The sequence below is a fragment of the Stegodyphus dumicola genome, chromosome 7, assembly GCF_044657685.1.
Source record: "Stegodyphus dumicola isolate Sdum_Otavi_A_Nest chromosome 7, ASM4465768v1".
NCBI classification, from domain to species: Eukaryota; Metazoa; Arthropoda; class Arachnida; order Araneae; family Eresidae; genus Stegodyphus; species Stegodyphus dumicola.
The window spans coordinates 117,863,815-117,883,520 of NC_140774.1; the positions used below are offsets into that span (position 1 = coordinate 117,863,815).

General features: G+C 31.0%; 1 protein-coding gene across 5 annotated transcripts in view; it reads left to right on the forward strand.

Annotated features, from left to right (window-relative positions):
* rdgB (retinal degeneration B) overlaps positions 1 to 12,147 on the forward strand; it is a 250,556-nt gene extending 238,409 nt beyond the window's left edge. For all 5 annotated transcript variants that reach the window (XM_085820751.1, XM_085820752.1, XM_085820753.1 and 2 more), the window contains exons 20-22: positions 1,137 to 1,320; positions 7,512 to 7,640; positions 10,534 to 12,147. In XM_085820751.1, coding sequence (XP_085676877.1) covers positions 1,137 to 1,320; positions 7,512 to 7,640; positions 10,534 to 10,791 — 571 coding nt within the window. In that variant the 3' untranslated portion in view covers positions 10,792 to 12,147. The remainder of the gene's footprint in view (positions 1 to 1,136; positions 1,321 to 7,511; positions 7,641 to 10,533) is intronic.
* The last annotated feature ends 7,559 nt before the right edge of the window (positions 12,148 to 19,706 follow it).

Sequence of the window (19,706 nt, forward strand, 5' to 3'; positions counted from 1 at the left end):
TATAAAAAAAAAAATATTATATATATAAAAATGACAATAAATATGCCAATCTCTTAAAAACAGTGACATAAGAAATCCGATGAAAAATTGTTGCCAAACCCATTTTTATTATTTCTAAAAGAATGAAACTATTCAAAATGATGCGATTTCATCAAAAATCTATCAACAACAATAAGATGGGAAAATTGTTGGCAAAATCACATTTTTAAAGATGTGAGATGTGAGAAGTGTACTCTGAAGCTTCATTTAAAATTTTTTTTAAAAGTACAAAATATTATTTTTCCAAAATTCTTTTTGTAAAAGCAGTGGCAAGGATGAAAGTTTAACGTGTCCAAAAATCAAAGAAAAATAAACTGTACATTTTTAAAAATAAACTTTTTTAGAAAAAAATTCCATTGAAAAGGTATTAAGCTCAATTTGTTAAATAAATTCGTATTTAATCGATTTATTGAAACACGAAATTTATTTTAAGTTTGTAAAATAGCTAAGTGCCTACGTTTCATGACGATGTGAAAATGGAGTGTGTAGAGTAAAATTTCGCTTTCCTTATAGCCCAGTATGTCTCAAAATGACGCGATTTCATCACAAAACATAAAAAAATCTAATTAAAATTTCGAAAAAATCTCTTCGAGTTGCACTGGCTCTTGTCTAGATGCACCTATGTACCAAATTTCGTAGCTGTGGGTCTATTAGCTTAACGCACAGCACGAACGAAAGACACACACTCACAGACAGACTCTTTCTTTTATTATATGTAGAGATTAATGTTCCTTAAAAGTACTTCATTTCGATGTGCAGAAATGTGTACGATCCCTGTTAATATGCAGCTTAAACAATATGCTGCCAGTCACTACAGTGGATTCCCATGACTAGTACACCAGCAGTCCAGGATAGTCAGGCTATGACTGATACCAAAAAAATGCGTGCTACCAATGCTTCTAGGATTATGAGCAGTGCTGATGCAAGTGCAGATTCTAATGGATGCTACTTTGAACATGACTATACGTCGTAAATAGCCTCTTCAAGCATTTTCCATGAATATTTTGAACCTAGGAGAAAAAAAAATACCATGCATGTATTGCAATATGATAAAATTGTGTTTTTGATTTAATTGGGAAAGTAATTATTTTTATTAGGCACTGGCAAGACCTAGGATATTTAATAATATATATAACTGGGCGACCTGACATGCAGCAGCGCAGAGTTATGTCTTGGCTTTCCCAGCACAACTTTCCTCTGGGCCTGGTTTATTTTGCTGATGGCTTATCCACTGATCCTCTGAGGCATAAAGCAGAATATCTGAAACGTTTACAGACAGAAGTGAGTTATCTTCTTTTCTAGAACACCCATACTTTTGTTTTCTTTTCTTTACTTTTTTTATATAGCTTTTTAAAACACTTAGATGACAACATTACTGATTACTTATATTGTAGGTTGAAATAATGCTCATTTACCATTATTTACTCATAGTTTTTCTATGCATGTTTATATTATGTAGACATCATATAATTGTGTATATGGTCATGCAAAGAAAGTTCAGTCCGAAAAGTATTTAGTTTTACATTCTAACTTTCTCAGCTTTGGTCCATGCAGTTTATATTTTTCTGTGAATATATTATAAATAAATTTAAAGGTGTCATTTGTTTATTGCATTCATTGTTATCTAGAACAGAACAAAAATTTACTTTCAAAACATTTGATAATTTGTCAAGTTGAAATATCATATTGTAAGTGTGCAAATGATATTAAACAGATTGAAAGTATTTTAATCATACAAATTTTTTGAAATATTACTTTCTTTAGTACAAATGACTTACTTTAGAACAAATTACTCGGAATTAGTTATCATTTTGCTTATGACAGTTTTGAAGTTATTGTTTATGTTGAATGCAGTTATGAAGATTGGTTGTGTTGCAAAATTTTAAGAATTTTTTCAGTTTGTTAAGAATTGAATGTATATTATATAAAGAAATTATAAAGAGAAAATACAATTTGAAATTTAGTGAAATGAAAACATAATTTGCGTTCTTTTGCTGTATATATTATGGAAAATACAGGAATAAATTGCCTGTGTATATATTTATTGAAAAAAGTACTTGCAGTCTGTTTTTACAAGTTCCAGCTTAATATCTGAAAGCTGATATAAACTTGCATATAAAACATGCAATCTTCCCTTCCCCCCCCCAAAAAAAAAGATTTTTTAGTAAAAGAAAATTAACTCATACACACATTTGATATATAAACAAAGCAAAAACAAAACAAGATTAAAACCCATATTTCTTATAATTTGTATGAACTTTTAAGTTTATTCGGTATGTTTGTTGCAGTAATTGGAAGTTTGTTACGCAAATTATGTTTTCATTCTGATATGCTATCGAGTTAAAATTTTGTACAAACACTGTTTATGAATAACAATACTATGTGGGGAAGCAAGTTTTTTCAAAATTTGATTCAGATTTTTTTAATTTAAAGTTCAAATTTTAACACTTATCTTCATTTAATGAAATTAAAAATCTAAAAAAAATTACTCTTTGTCGCATGGAATAGTCAGAAAAATTATGAAGGATTAATTGAAATTTCTATCATGAAAATTTCTAATGACATTTCTAAATTTTTGGTGAAATTTCAGAAATTGCTCAATTTTTCCAACCATTTGATATTTATGGTTTTAAAATTTCAACATCTAAAAATGTATGGGTTATAAAAATTTTTAATTTTCATACAGGAGAAAAACCAGCTCTTTGCCCTCTTTTAAAAAGAGAATAATAAAAAAAATATTAATTGAATTAGTTTCTCTTTTTTTCTCATATTTTTATTTATTTTATTTTATTTATTTATTTTAAATATGCTATAACATGGAACTGTAGGGCTTCTTCCTTCATCATTCCTGGAAAACATGATTCAAAGTAATGATGTCACTGCCTCATTATGAAAAATATATCACATTTTTTATTTTTTTCCATTTGAAAATTTTATAAGCATTTCATTACAAGAGTTGATTTTTCTTTTTGATAGGCAATATTACATTCTTGTATGGGATTTTAAATTCTGACATTAGATGTTAAAGATTTGAAATTTTCAAAGGTTATGAAAGAAACTCCACATTCTCTTTTAAAACAACAATGAAAAATAAATATATTAAACCTGTTGACTGCTGAATTTTTTTATGAAAATCATCTGAAAGTTGAATATTTTGGATGGTTATTGAATTGTTTTCAGATTCATCACTATCTAGCTTCCGAGAAATAACAGTCTGTTTCTATGTTGCTTCAAAATAACTAAAACCAGTTTCAATATCAGAACTATTATCAGGAACATTATGTTTGATCACTCACTGAATTTAAAAAACAAAACTGATAATAGGAGCACTTGCAAAATCAGCTAGTGAACTCTATGAAGGTATGAAAATTTAGGTGACAGTAATGCCTTCTATTGACCAACTGATTCAAAGTCTAAATATTGTAGAAAATGCATTGTTGATGATTAAAAAAGGCGGAAAAAGCAGGATGCACTTTTTTTTTAAACAGAGGTAAAAACAGCCTACTCACGAGAATTGTGGAGTGAGCAAATTTTGTTACTTTCATCTTACAAACTGAGTGGAAACTGCAGGATGAATAGTCAGAGGGTTAATTGCATCATTCTAATCTTTTTAAAAACTAGCCATGTTTTATGAGCTTTTAACTCACACATGGTTTTTTTATCACTATGGTCAAAATTTGCCATTTATTTTGAATTGTTCCCTGATAAGCTTTCAAGCTCACATTTTACGGATACATTTATTATGGATACAAATCAATGAAGAGATATTTCTCTAAATTTTATTTAGATTTTTTAAATTGAATGTTGAAAAGATTTTTTGCACATATTTTTGTTTGAGGCACAATTTTTTTAAATTTTATTGTTTGAACCATGGGATAGAGTTTAAGAAATCTTTTAAATGAAATTTACTTTTTAACATAATTTCTGATTTTTTGGCAAAACAGCTGGAGTTTTTTTACCATTGATGCAATAGAATTGTTGGAAATGAAAGTGATTGGTTATTGGTTATTCATTGCTGGAAAATGATTTTTGAATTGTATGATAGAGAATTTTTTGATGCCATGTAAATTAAACTCCCCCCAAAAAATTGAAGTTTAAAGAATTGAATTTTTTTTAAAATTAGCTTTTATTTAAAATTTATAAAATTATTATTGAACTAAAAGGAGAAAAATAATGTATAGTATAGTTTATTGGGAACATGAGATTAAATAATTCTCTTTATGAAATTCATCTATACTTTTAGACAGAACTTTCCCCACAAAAGTCTGATTCTTCCAAGTGTACAGTTGGTGTGGTAATAATTGTGGGCTGATTAAACAATCATCCATGATGTGTATCCAGACATAAATAGCCCAGTAGTATTGTATTGCATGTGATCACATATAACATGGGGATTCACCTAGGCTTACATATGTGCAATGGGAGATTAAAAATCTCTTTCATCTTGACCCACTTCATCCGTGAACAGAACACAACTTGAAATCATAAGTTGCATGCCTATAGAAACCACTTTGCAAATATCCCACATTGCAGATAATTTTCATCTGTAGAAAACCAGGTATATTGCAGATGAAAATGATGTAGAGCTGTGCATCATATGCTGGCATCCTCTTTTGAGTTTTTTTTTCACCGAAACAGTAGTTTGAGTTGATCGTGGATGCTCTAGCATCTTGCATCCTAATAGATCCATGTTAGTCTTGGTTCTGATCCAAATGCTCAAACATTTGGTGCTGTGGTACACATCTGGTTGTGTGCCTTTCTTGATGCATTCTTTTGTCAACTTATCCATTACTGTCAAGTAATACATACATTAAATGCATGTCTGTCAACTGAGCATTTGTAAAACAATGCATGTATGAAACTGCAAACTTTTAATGTGATGCTGACCTAGAGTGCTGTCAAGTTGAGTTTTTTATATGTAGTGAAAATAGCAGCATTCCTTTTCAAGTGTAAAAAAGAAAATTATGAAAATATTTTGAAATTTTGTTGAAAGGATAAATTCTTTTCTTCAATTAATGTTAAAGATATTTTTAGAGTTTCATTCAGATATGGTAAGAAAAGCCATTCTTTCATATTTTGTTGTCTGTGTAATTTAACAGTAGAATGTGTAAGGAAAAAAAATTAAAACTGAGAAAAAGTCATCAACTTTAAATCATTTCCTAAATACTAAGGTTTTTGTGTGTCTTGTGTGTAAATGAATACTCAATTACTGATTTTAATCAGTAATTGAAATCACAATTTCTAGAAATAAAATACATGCTTTCTGTTTATGAAAAGGGTACATGTAATATTAAGAACTTCTAATTACAATTTTATGAATTGGTAGTACAGGGCAGTTATAATTAAAGTTCCACTTTGAAATGGTCATAAAATGAAAACTGCTGGACCAAATTTTATCAGACTTGGTACTCGTGTAAAGGAGGTCATGGGGATTTATTTTTGGCGAAAGAAAAAAAGTTCAAAAACTCACTACCATGCAGGAAGTGGCACTGTATGTAATATTGTTAAATGAAAATAAGACATGGGTTTAAAATGTGTTTAATCATTTCTCAAATGTGTTACAAAGCAGGTTCAATTTGGCATCCACCATTTTCCAAAAGCAAGTTAAATCGTATTACTGCATTCTCAACAGCAGCTCTTAGCATATCAGGAGGAATGTTACGGACATGTCCATTTGTCGCATCTTTCAATTCCACCAAATTGTTTAGATTATCAACATAAACAGTGCTGTCTTAAGCCTGTGTGTATTGATGGAAAAATTAAATCAAAACTAAACAGCCAGGGTATTTCATAATTTAAATAAATGCTTATTTTGATCTTAAAAAAACAGCATGTTTTTTTATATGACTTATATACCTTTTTGCAACATATTACTTATTTTTTGGGCATAATAATAATATAACAAGCTTTTAAGAAATAAGGCTTATGCAATGCGTATTATGAAATATTCCAAGTAAAAATTTTTTTGAACTCAATTCATTGTTGCCACATGGCAAATCTTAATAACTATTCAAAAACATTACATCATGTTGCCATGTAGGAAATCTTAATAATTATATAAAAAAATTAAATTATATTCCACAGAAGCCAATGCGATTTTGCATAACCCCACGAATAGTTTCGTTTCAGAAACGATTGAAAACGTTTTAAACTGATATTTTCATGTCATAGGGGTGAATTCAAGCTTTAAAAATCACAAATTAGTGATCTGTAAGAAAACGATTTCCAGAATGCGCACACTTTCCCTCTGGTGGTGAGTTTTTTAGCTTTTTTTTTTGTGTGTGGGGGGGGGGGAATAAATTCCCATGACCTCATTTACAGGATTACCAAGTTTGATAACATTAATCCAGTAGTTTTCCTGTTATGACCATTTGAAATTGGAACTTTAATTATAACCACCCTGTATTTTCTAAGATTACAAAACATATCAGATAGTTTGAAAACAAAGGAATATTTTCATGTAGTCAATATAAGTATGCAAAATTTATAGTTAACTTATTTTTGGAAATGCCTAACTAATTTTCCTAGCTTTTATTTTTTGTGTTTAAAAGAATGAGTTTTTATTTGAAAGAAAAGTTTCTAAGAGGTAATATAAATGTAGTACTCCAAATTTTAAAAAACTTTGTATTGTTCCATAAGTAATAAATTAGTACAGCCTTGAAACATAAATGTATGATGTATCTTGTTTCTATTTCAATGTTTTTGATGATTTATAAAGTTAAGAAAAACCAGATTTTTTGTTATTATCATTTAAAATCAGTACAATATTCATAAGTCAGTATTTTATGAATTTATTAGCTCTCTTGTTAAAATATACGGCATCAGATAATTAGATATTTTTATAGTGTGGTTTTGCCCGTTTGTAACTTCCTTGGTAAGTATGCGCAAGTTTTAGGCCTTAATGCATATCATATTAAAATAATAAACATAACATTTTCATATACTTGAAGCATTTCATGTAGGAAGAAATGAAATTGATTTTCTGATAATTTAAGCCTTTGAATTTGTTATCTCTACAGTGAATTAATTTCTTTGGTGAGTCATAATTTTCAACAGTTCTTTATGTTTCAACATTATGCAAAATTGCAATAATATAATAGGCATGACAAATACAGTATCTATCAGAAGTGTAGCTCACATAAATACATTTCTGTTTTTTTAAAGTAAATGTTAAATTCATTTAGAGTAGTAATTTTTAATCTATGAGAACACCTTATGACAACTTTCATCCATTCTTCCCTTTTTTAACTTAGAGGATGAGAAATTATTTAATGATTTTACTATTGGGAATTAATGAAAATTTTAGTCATTTCTTGATATAGAAAACTTCAAAGTATTTTATAGTAAAGGTTCAAAGTATTTTATATGTTTATATGCAAAATGTTTGTTCTGTATGTGAAAACAATTAGTAGACTGTTATATCTGTAACTGCTATTATTAATTTTTATGATACCTCCAAATTGCTTTTACAGGCTGAAGTAATAATTCATTGTGGATATGGCTCAAGTAAGGATATTTCTGTATATTCCAGTGTTGGCTTGCGTGCAGATCAAATTTATGTTGTTGGAAAAGCTTCAAAAAAGCAACATACAGCGGCAAAGGTACTAATTAAGAAAAAATTAATTTTTTAAAATCATATTTGAATTTTATAAGGTAATATGTAGTAAACTTTTTGAATAATTTCATATGTAAAATTCTCAGTCAAAATGGTATTGTGATTCAATATTTAGAAATTGCAAGTTTAATAAATAAGATAGTTTATCATTAACTTAGCCACAGTAAATAATAAAGTACAGTATATTTTAATAGCCAGAGCACGGTTTCCATAAGGGAAGATCTTCACTTGATAATGCCCTGTGTTTAGAAACCGCAGTATGCAATGCATTTGTGAAAAGAAATCATGTGGTTTCAATCTTCTTTGACATGGAAAAGGTGTGCGATAGAACTTGGCGGCATGGAACTCTTCATGACCGTTACAGCACTGGATTACGAGGTAATTTACCCATCTTCATTCAAAACTTTCTGAAGGACCGCACTTTCGAAGTCAAGATTGGTTCCTTGCTTTCCAAAGTATTTGTACAACAAGAAGGTGTACCACAAGGTTCAGTATTCAGTGTTACTCTCTTCAGCCTGAAAATTAATTCCATTTTAAGAGAACTTCCTCCCACAGTGCATGGTTCCTTGTATGTTGATGATCTGATGATCTATTGACAAGGTCAAGATATGAGATACATTGAGAGACAACTACAAACTGCTCTGAATAGAATCATAAAGTGGTCCAACAACAATGGTTTTAAATTTTCTAGCCAGAAGACAGTCTGCATGCACTTCTGTCACAAAAGAAATCTACATCCTGATAAGGAGCTGCATTTTGACGGCTCTTCGATCTGCGTTGAGCCAGAAGCAAAATTCTTAGAAATATGTATATGAAAGAAAGCCCACTTTCCTTCCGTATATCTTAAATCTAAAGAAAAAATGTGCTAAAGCTCTCAACATACTGAAAGTCCTGGCCAATACTTCATGGGTAGCAGAATGTTGTTCTATGCTCCGCATTTATAGAGCTTGACTATGGCTGTGTTATCTATGGATTAGCAAGACCTTCTGTACTACTGAAATTGGATCCAGTCCACCATCAAGCACTACGGATTTGCTGCGAAGCCTTCAGAACATCTCCAGTTCAAAGTTTATATGTCATCTGTTTTGAACTATCTTTGGAATTTAGACACAAGCAATTGTCCATTGACCTTCATTATAAAGTAATGTCACAGGCCGAACATCCCGTCTGACTCATGACACCTGATTAGTACTAGCGTCTTTACCAAGCCCGTCCATGTACCCACCTTTTGATCTTTGCATTCACTCACTGATTGAAGAATTCAACCTAAATGATCTGCATCCCAAAAACTTTGACCTTTTCGGTATTGCTCCCTGGCAAGAAGTGAATATTCACCTACTTAGCATTTTTGGAGAACTAAAGAAGAACAGTACCAATGATGTCCAATATAAACAAATTTTCCTAGAGCATAGAAGCAGTTATTCTAACTACAAAGCAATTTTTACTGATGGCTCAAAGAATCATGATCATGTCGGGGCAGCTTTTGTTTGTGATAAAGAGATAAAGAGTTGTGCATCTGTCTTTACTGTGGAAACTTTTGCCATTTTGAATTCCTTAATCTTTATCTCTAGGCAGAGTAGCAGAAAGTTCATAATCTACTCTGTTTCTCGGAGTACTCTTGAATCAATAAATACAAATACCAGCCACCCTTTGGTCTTAGAAATTTTAAAGGCACACCTTCGTTTGAGAAACGCAGGTTATTATATTACATACTGCTGGGTGCCTGGACATGCTAGCATCAAAGGCAATGAACTCGCCGAATCACAGCAAAATCTGCTGATATTACCTCAGAAAATGATGTCCCTTGTACAGACATACGGAATTACATCAGAACAAAAATCTTGTTCAGGTGGCAAGAACTCTGGGAATGCCAAACTCTGAACAAATTAAGGCAGGTAAAACCCAATTTGGAGTATTGGGAGTTGAGAGGGAATCGAAAGGAGGATGTACTACTGACTCGCCTACGAATTAGTCATTGCAGACTGACACACCAGTATCTCTTGAAAGGAGATAATGAACCTATTTGTGGCACTTGCAATGTTCCCATTTCAGTCAATCGCATTTTAACCTGCTATCCTGCTTTTAGTCAGAAACGTGAACTTTATTTTAACTCTAACGAATGTTAACTTAACAGATCTCATTGAAAGAAACCCTCACATCAACCTCATCAGTTTTTTAAAAGGCATCCCTTTTTACCATATGATTTGAAGTTATTTTCCTTTTATCCTGCTCTACCTGTTGCTAGAGCATGTCAAAGTCATTTCCCCATGCCTTCATCAGCATTTCATATTCATTTCATCAATTCACTTGATACAGTGTGTTTGTGCATCTTGAATTTTATTCACCATTTGTCTGGCTCATAATAACCCTCGAGGTTTTGTGCCATTAAAAAATCAACCAACCAATCATAAATGAAATGATTTTCTTGCATATGTTTTTAACCATATGTTTTTCTATTTGAACAGTGTACTATTGCCAAGTTTCATGCTTGTGGCTCAATTCTTTCTGGATGCATATACTTTTTTTTGCAACAGAGTATAATTATTATAGTTTGCATTTAGCCCATCCAATAATCACATTGGTGATTCATCCTGGTTTTTATTTCAAGAATAGTGTGAATTGGTTGCATGAAGTGTTTCTTTCCTTATAAAATGAATATGTGCTAATCATCTACAAAAGCTTTCATTTTCACTAGATGGCCATCGAGTACTTTACCATAACAAAATTGTCTTACTTATTCTGTATAACTCAGGAAGATAAATTTTTCGCCACACAAACACATTCAGATAAAAAAACTTTCATTATGAAAGTTCCTTAATGTTTAGTTAACATCAGATTTGTTTTTAAGGAGAAAACATTAATGGTATTATCTCACCTAGATACTGACAGATGGATATGCAGCTCATCTTTCTGATTTGAAAGCACCAGGAGCTTCAAGGCCAGCTCAAGGTAATGCACGTATGATTTTGTTTCGTGGCTGTTTTGGCTTACCTGGACAAACTGGATCCACAATACGGCAGCGACGCTCTGCTAAGAGAACTACATCTTTTCCACTTTCTGGACAGAGTCAGGACTTACGCTCTGCCATAGATAAGACTAGTGATGTCTCCAGAGGATCTGAAACCTCACGGCAATAGCAATTCACATGCATAGAATATTTTTTGTTTGTTTGTTTTGTTTTGTTTTTTTGTTTAAGGAAGAGAAAAATTCCACAATTATCACTATTATTTATCCATACTGCTAACTTCTTTAATCACCATTTGCTGTCTGAAATTTCTTAAATTACAGATGGAATCTTTTATATTTATGCTATAAAAAGAAAATGGATTGTTTATTAATTAAAAAACAGCATTCATTTATTCTGCCAAAGATAATTTAAAATATGTTTTTATATATATTTATGTTTGTTTTGTAACACTAAATATTGCTAACAAAAATTTCATACACATTTCTTGTATATGTGGTTCTTTTAACCATTATCACCTAGTTGCGTTGATCCTCAAAGCAGTAGCAACTTTGCCTAATATATGTACATAACAAATGTATAAAGTGTGTAAATATGTGCTTGTCATTTTAATGTTAATATAAATATTTCCCAGACCAAATGCTGATTTATTAAGAGTGAAAATATATCACTTATAATCATCTGCTGCTGTGTAATTCACTTGCTACTTTTATACAAAACACTTTGTAGCATATTTTTGTCTATCTGTACTGAATGTAAATGAAATGCAGTTTTTTGTGAATAAAAAATTTTCAACCATTTTCTCAAAGGTCTAATTAAGTAATGAGAAATATAAGAGCTAAAAAATTTAAATAATTTTATTAACAGCTCAAAATTGAACATTATTCTATGATTTTTTTTTTTTTTTTTTTTTTAATTTCATATGTAAACTAGTCATCATTTTGTATGTTAGCATTTTGCAGAGTTTATTGGAATATTTGTATATTTTGAAATTTAATGGCAAGTGTATTTTTATATATATGCAAACAAGTTTTACAGAATAGGAACAGAAGATCATTTCCATAAAATATTATACTTGCTATATGTTAAATATATTTAATCAGTAAAAATGTGTGTAGTTAATAAAGCTATTATATGCATCACAGATGCTTGCACCTAGAATGTGACCATTCAATAAAAATCATTTTTGTTAATTGCTGTTCTGTGTAGAGTATAAATATAACTGTTTGTTAATTTCATCTTTTTATTAAATGTCTTGATCAAAATCCTCACAAAACTAGTTAACCATTTTACAGCAAACAAAACCACTGACTAGTCTCTGAGTATGTTCCTTTTGAAACCACAAGTCAATAATTGTGTGAAAATGTCCTATTCCATTTTGTGAAAACTGATGTTGTGTATGTCATCTGTAAGAAGAATTTCATTTCATACAAAAATGTAAAATGTAGAGAATGTGTAAATGATTTTAAAATATATATTTGTTAACTCACGGATGAACAAAGTAACGCAAAATAAAATGTTAAGCATATGTGATGACTATTCCTCTTTCTTCCTCTTCGTGTGTCTGTAGTTCACCCCCCCCCTCCTTCCTATAGTAATCAAAAGCTATGTATGCATGTGCTAACATTAAAAATTTTATGAATTGGTTAGGTATCAGCATATTATGTGTGTAGTTTTACTATGATTCCTCAACTGAGTGGCCAGTAATATGGTATGTTTGCTAATTCAGAAGACAAACAACAAAAATCAGCATTATATTTACAAAATTTCCACAGGACTAGTTTCGATGGGTTTACCGAACCACCATCCTCAGCTGCAAAACCGCAAATGAACAAGATAGGAAAAAATGATTAGATAAGATAAGAAAGCCTGGACAAGAATAAGCAAGTAGCACCATCTGTTGGTGAAACCAGAACAAAAACATAATTTCTTTAAAGGCCAAAGGCAAATTTGGATTGGAATTAGGATCGTTAACTAGAACAGATAGATTTTTATGAATGTGAAATACCTCTAAAAAATCCAGTTCTCCAATAGAAGATGTTTTTTGAATAATTTTGGCAGCAGAAAAATTGAAAGTGTGATTTTTGGACCAACAATGTTGCGCAACAGAAGACTTCTGTGTTTCCTTTTTTCTAACATATGCCTCATGTTCCTTGACGTGAAATTTTAAGGCTCTCTTAGTTTGGCCAATGTAAATTAAACCACACTGGCAAGGAATCCTATAAATACCCCAGGAATTCATATCTGGAATGAGATCCTTAAGTATGGAAAGGTAAAATGGGCTAGTTACTTCATCAAGGGCTAGTCCTCCAAACTAGCCCTTGATGAAGAACTAAATTATTTAAAAGCAATAGCTATTGACAGGGGCTTTTCACCCAACATTATTAATCAAGCAGTTAAAAAATTCTCATCTCAACACACTAAAAGCCACACTCTTATTTTAGGAGATTATAAAAATTCTGTTGTCATTCCCTTCTTTCCATCAATTAGCTATAAAGTTGCACATATTTTGCAGAAATTTAACTTTCGGGTTGTTTATTCTCCCATCAATAAAATTCCGAGTTCCATACTTAAGGATCCCATTCCGGATATGAATTCCTGGGGTATTTATAGGATTCCTTGCTAGTGTGGTTTAATTTACATTGGCCAAACTAAGAGAGCCTTAAAATTTCGCGTCAAGGAACGGCATATGTTAGAAAAAAGAAACACAGAAGTCTTCTGTTGTGCAACATTGTTGGTCCGAAAATCACACTTTCAATTTTTCTGCTGCCAAAATTATTCAAAAAACATCTTCCATTGGAGAACTGGATTTTCTAGAGGTATTTCACATTCATAATAATCTTTCTGTTCTACTTAACGATCCTAATTCCAATCCAAATTTGCCTTCAGCCTTTAAAGAAATTATGTTTTAGTTCTGGTTTCACCAACAGATGGCGCCACTTGCTTATTCTTGTCCAGGCTTTCTTATCTTATCTAATCATTTTTTCCTATCTTGTTCATTTGCAAAAGTCCTTCTTGGTGCTTCGATTTTTTTGTAAAACAGTGTATATTCATATGATATGACTTTAATTGTGTGACTTTAGCGAACCATTTAGGGAGTTAATAACACTAATTAACAAGGTTTTTGGCACATAAATGAAAATAGGTACCCTAAGCCAATTTTTAAATGTTAATTGAGGAATGCAAAATTGATAAAGTTTCATAAAACATTTTTAAAGCCACATTCATAATGAGGTATCTACTAACAAAAGTTAGAATTCACGTCACTGCCTGCATCTGCGATAAGAATCATTGTATAATAATGAGTTATATTTTATTTTATTTATTATGAAACTTAGTTTGATATATTAAGAAGAGCTGGAGCAAACCGCATGTATTCGTTACTGAGTAACGGGTACATTGGTTGATTCGAAGTACCGATTCGGTACTCACAAATTCATTTCGTTACTCACATCTGTCACACGATGCGGTTTATTTCGAGTATGAATGATGCGGTTGCTGTTCGAATATGAATGATACATTTGCTAACAATACCCGTGTGCCACATTTTTCATTGATAATTTTGAATTTTTTTGGTTAACTCATTGGGCAAACTCTTGTTTACATTATGTGTTTTAGTTGAAATATTGTTTAGTTGATGATATTTAAGAAAATGATCAATTTTGATAGCGTGAAGCATTATTTTGTATTTGCTTTTTACATTTAGATTTATAGCGCATATGTCTGTAATTTTAAAATTTAGATGATTATTGATTTTTTTCTTGAACGTGCCATAGGGAGATTTTATTGATTTGAAATATTTATATACTGAACTTAGGTATTGTTTAAATAAGAATATGTAAGTTAATATAAGTTCTTTACTTCCTTGTACGAAATAAAAAGGAAGTAAGTATTGCAATCGAGAAAAATTTTTGGGTATCATATTTCAACGGAAATATCCATTTTTGACGATTACAGAATCCATGTGAATTATTTTTTGGGTGACGTCTGTACGTACAAACACATTTTTTATTTATTTATTTTTTTTTCCCCAGAAACGGATTGTTAAATGTAATCCCATTTACTCTAAGCTGATACTTATGACTAATGATTATGACTTCAAGTTGATACTTGAAAGGGATTTTTTCGTGATGTGTAAGTATGTATATATGCATTTCGCATAATTCAAAAACAATTAGTTCTAGAACATTGAAATTTTGTATATGGGCCCGTTATAACATCTAGATGTGCACCTCCCTTTTTATTGCAATCGGTAATACTACAAAACGTAAATATGTATATTTTAAATAAATTATAATTAAATGTAAAGTACATATATATATATCCTTATAATTAAATGTAAAGTACACACATGTATATATAAATATAAAATAAAAGCCAAGTAAGGTGAAAACAAAAGCCTTGGTTTCTATTTTATTTATTTATCACTAAGTAAGTTACTTGCCTTTTATTTTCGCAATCGTTGGTAAATATAATAAATAAATATAAATATAATAATAAAATAAAAAATAAAATAACTAATGCAATAATAAAATAATTAACAACTAGAATATTAAATGATTATTATTATAATTCAATAAAAATGTAAAGACAAATGAAAATTTAATTAATTCTTAAATTAATGATGAACAACTAAGTAATGAAATAAAATACCAGACATCATCTCGTTTGGGGGCTGCGGCTGAAATTGCAATTTAAGAACCAAGCCAAGCATTAGCTAAATTTAGGCCCTTGATGAGCAAATAATGTACTGTTTACCAGAGTATAGATAGAAATTTGGTTATGTAGCCTATTCTTCTAAAACGATGTTTCGTCGCTGCCTTCCCCCACCAATTCCCTTTTTTTCGGTTTCGGATTATTTGGTTACGGCAATGCACACTAGGGCTATTGCCTAAGGGATGCCTTTGTGGAGGACTTTTTAAAGGAAACTGGCTCATATGCAAGTTACACATGCGGAAAACCCCCGTGCAGCCAGCCGTTAACCGGGAATTGAACCCTGGACCGAACTATTAGTCTTCAGCGACTTTACCGCTCGAGCACTGGTGGGCTCTTCGCTGTTTGAAAAATAGGTGTTCACTTTACGATAAAGCAAGCACCTGTTTTCTTCAATTAAAACAGGTTAGACGATATGACTCTTACTACTTCATTCTCACTTAGCTTTTGGTTTCTAATATTGATTCAATATTTTCTGTAGGCATTCTGATTAGAATAATGGATTTCAAACATGTGCAAAAGGTGTGTATCTGAATATAATTAGGTTTTTATAACATATGGCCCATTTTATTAATTTCTAAAGCAATAGAACCCCATTATCGCTGTTTTGAAAGAAAGCAAAAATGTGACGAATGTATAATGAACATTAATATCTACTTTACTAGAAATTCACCCTTTCATCATTAGCGGTTCTAATGAAAGGAATAGGGAGCAGCAGCAAACGAAATAACGAATAACGGACAAATAACGAAATCTAATCTTTAATGCGGTCTCCCACTTTCTTTAGCCCACCAGCGACTGAGTGGTAATGTCGTTGAACACTGGTAGTTCAGTCTGAGGTTCGAATCCCGCGAACGGGCTGGCTGCATGGGTGTTTTCGTGGTTTTCGCCATGTGTAACGTGTATACGAGCCAATTCCCTTAGAAAGTCCTCCACGAAGGCATCCCTCCCTTTAGGCAGATACGCCATAGTTAAATACTCATTTGCCATAGTTAAATACACCAACACCAACCCAGTTTTTTTATTTGTATTTGGGAAAGTTTTATTGTCATTATGAAAAGTGAAATTTGATGTGGATACCGCATAACTTTTTAAATTATGCTTATTTTACCTGCACTTCATTTAAATTTATTTCCTCGAATTATTCTTACTTAATTAAGCGATACCTGAAGACAAGTTACAAATGGCATCAAACACTGCAAATTTTGAAATTAAATTTCCCGGTCAATCTCTGTCTACGGGACTCAAACTTCTTGTATTTTTATTTTTTCATAACGAGTATAAAACTTTGCCAGCTATAAATATAGGAACCAGAAGGCAACATTAAAAGTTAGATTTCATAATTTGTCCAAAATTAATTCTTTTTAAAATTTGACATTGACAAAATATGAATATTTTCGTCATTTAAAATACTTCTGTATTTTTGTTGCACCATATTTAAACTTGCTTCTTCGAGTTATTGACATTAAATTACATTAATTCCGTTATCTATTAGAAAATAATTATAGCAAATCATCTAATTACGACATCTCTAAGAGGTCACTTTCTAAGAAATCTGTATTTTTGAGAACATAAACAAACACTGGTAGTGAACATCACCTTTTTAAGACCACGATATTATATTCAGATACAACACCTTCTGAACACGTCTGAAATTCATTCTTCTGCTCAGCATAATTCTCTGCATAAAATAATAAATAGTATTAGAAATCAAAAGCTAGGTCGAAGTAGAAACAGTCATCTCTTCTAAATCATTTTAGTTGAAGTAAACAGACGTTCGTCTTATCGTAAAGTAAACACCTATTTTTCAAATAGCGGATAAAACGGGAAAGAGGGAATTGGCGGGGGAAGGCAGCGAACGAAAAGACACTTTTTGGAGCTGGGATGAAATGAGAAAGGACGAAAAGGTACTAAGCCAATAAGACAAGGTCTGGTATTTTACTTTATAATTTAACTATTCATCATAAATTTAAGAATTATTTTAATTTTTATTTGTCTTTACATTTTTGTTAAATTTTACTTATAAGTATTTTATTTTAGTTGCTAATTATTATGTTACTTTAATTATTCATTATTTTAATCACTATTTTTTATTATTTTAATTATTAAGCTTTTTAATAAGTAATTTTTTATTATTTTAATTACTAATTAATGTTATTATTGTAATATTTATTTTATTTCATTATTTATTTTTTCCTATTTTCCTGATGGCCTTCCGTAAGCGCTTCTGACTTCTGAGACACCACAAAAGGAGGTGAATTATTTGTATCCAAAAATACGACGCAAAACTTCCTATCGCCATAGGGCCGTATACCAATAAAATAGGCTCAGGATACGAATACCAATCGATTTTACCGAAAGTAACGATACGATAATAACGAGTACTGGTTCACCAAGTAACGAATACATACGGGTACACAATTTCTCGTTATGGTACAGTTCAGAGCTTAAACTGCTCCGTTACTTTCCAGTTTTTGATATAAATCTTAATTCTAACAGAAGCACCCTAGAGTCCTAATAAAATGACTCCTGTGCTTGCTTTATGAAACTGAACTACAATTTCATAGCCAAATTTTATTTAAATAATAAATATGCATTACAAATCGATTATAACTTCTGAATGCATCTTTCTTGAGGAAAAAACCCTTTTTGATGGAGGTTCAGACTTTTAAGGAAAGAATCCTCCACCCACATGTCAATGACTTATTTTCCAGGAAGTATAGTGATAATTTTTTCATTTAATCATACTGGTTGTGCATGTCCAATACTAGTGACTTCCCATCCCACGACAGAGCTCCTGTAGACTTTTTGAATGATGTAATCAAATATGAGGAACAGAAGTTGTCACTTATACATAGCCTTCAGTTGTTCTCATGCTAGCAAATCGAACTGGGGAAAAATTCTTCTTCCTCCTATTGTATTCTGCTTGACAACAAGAATTAGATCCGCAGAATATATCAGAAAGTATTGTTTTCAGAGCGACACTTCTCTACACTCCTTCCATATTCTTAGACTGTATCTAGCATTTTCTCTGTTCTCATTAGTGGCACTTTAATGATCTTACCTTTTTAAATTGGTGTGTTGAAAATAGAATAGTTTTTATCAGCCTTTGAAATTACCATATGGTAGGGGCTTAAATTTAGCTGGAGGTCACCTGAGTTACTTCCTTAGTTTTTGAGTGAAATGTTAATTCCAGGTAGAGCCCCAAATGAGACAAAGGCCAATATTTTATTATTAATGTAATAATATATTAATTTTTTATTTATCTCTTTACATTTGGTTTAAATTAAATTTTATTATTTTAATTATTAGTTATTTTATTTATTTTCCCCTCCTCCCTCGACAGCGCTTCACAAAGCTCCATCACAACTTATTTTAGAAATTACATCCTACTGCAACCAGATATAAGAAAATTTGTAAAATTCCTCACTTAAAAATCTTCATAAAATCTTTGTTCCCTATAGGAGTGATGTAGTTATGAATTTCATGATATTGGGACCAATAAATGTGGAAAAATTTCATATGCAGAGAAAGGTTTGACCAGTAGAAAAAAAATGATTTAATGAGAAAACTGTGTTCTCAACAGATTTTTGCAAAACGAAAGTGATTTATAGATATTTTTAACAAAGCTTCAGTGCAGTATTATTACACAAATGAAAGCAAAAATCATCAATATCACATTTCATATAAATGAAGAGAACATATGAAAATTTGCCTCTTATTAGATGTGTCATTTAACAAGTACAAATAGCATATTAGATTAGGTTATTTTCATGTTAGTGGGATTATAAGAAGAATTTAGATTTATTAAAGTAACTGGGCTACACTATTCTGTGAATTAACTGATATGAAGGCTTACTAAGTGGCCAAGTAGTAAAACCATTCAACAACTCAATAGTCCAAACGAGGCACAAATTTGAGCAAATGGACTAGTTATATATTTTTCTTGCATGTCATGAATGTGAGCCAGTTTGCTTCAAAAACTTTTCTACAAAGATAGATCTTCCCTTAGACAAAAGCTCTGGTGTGCTTTACAATAATCTAAATAATGCAGCAAATGATATCTTACGGTTGGTTCGGTATATGTACTTAACTTTATTGGTCAAGATTTAAATACATCAAATGTTACTGAGCATGTTGTTCAAGTCGAAATATTTTTTTAATAACTAGATTTTTCTCAGGCAAATTTAATTAATGGTTTAATATATAATCACCTGAAGTATGTGGAAACTCAGTATGTGATCTTCTTGAAAGCTATGTAAAGAATTGGCCAATTTCCATGCAAATTGTAGAAGAAAACTGAAATGCAATAGATGAGAATATTCAGCCAAAAGCTCTTAATATGGCAGTATAATGAAATATTTAAAATCTCTT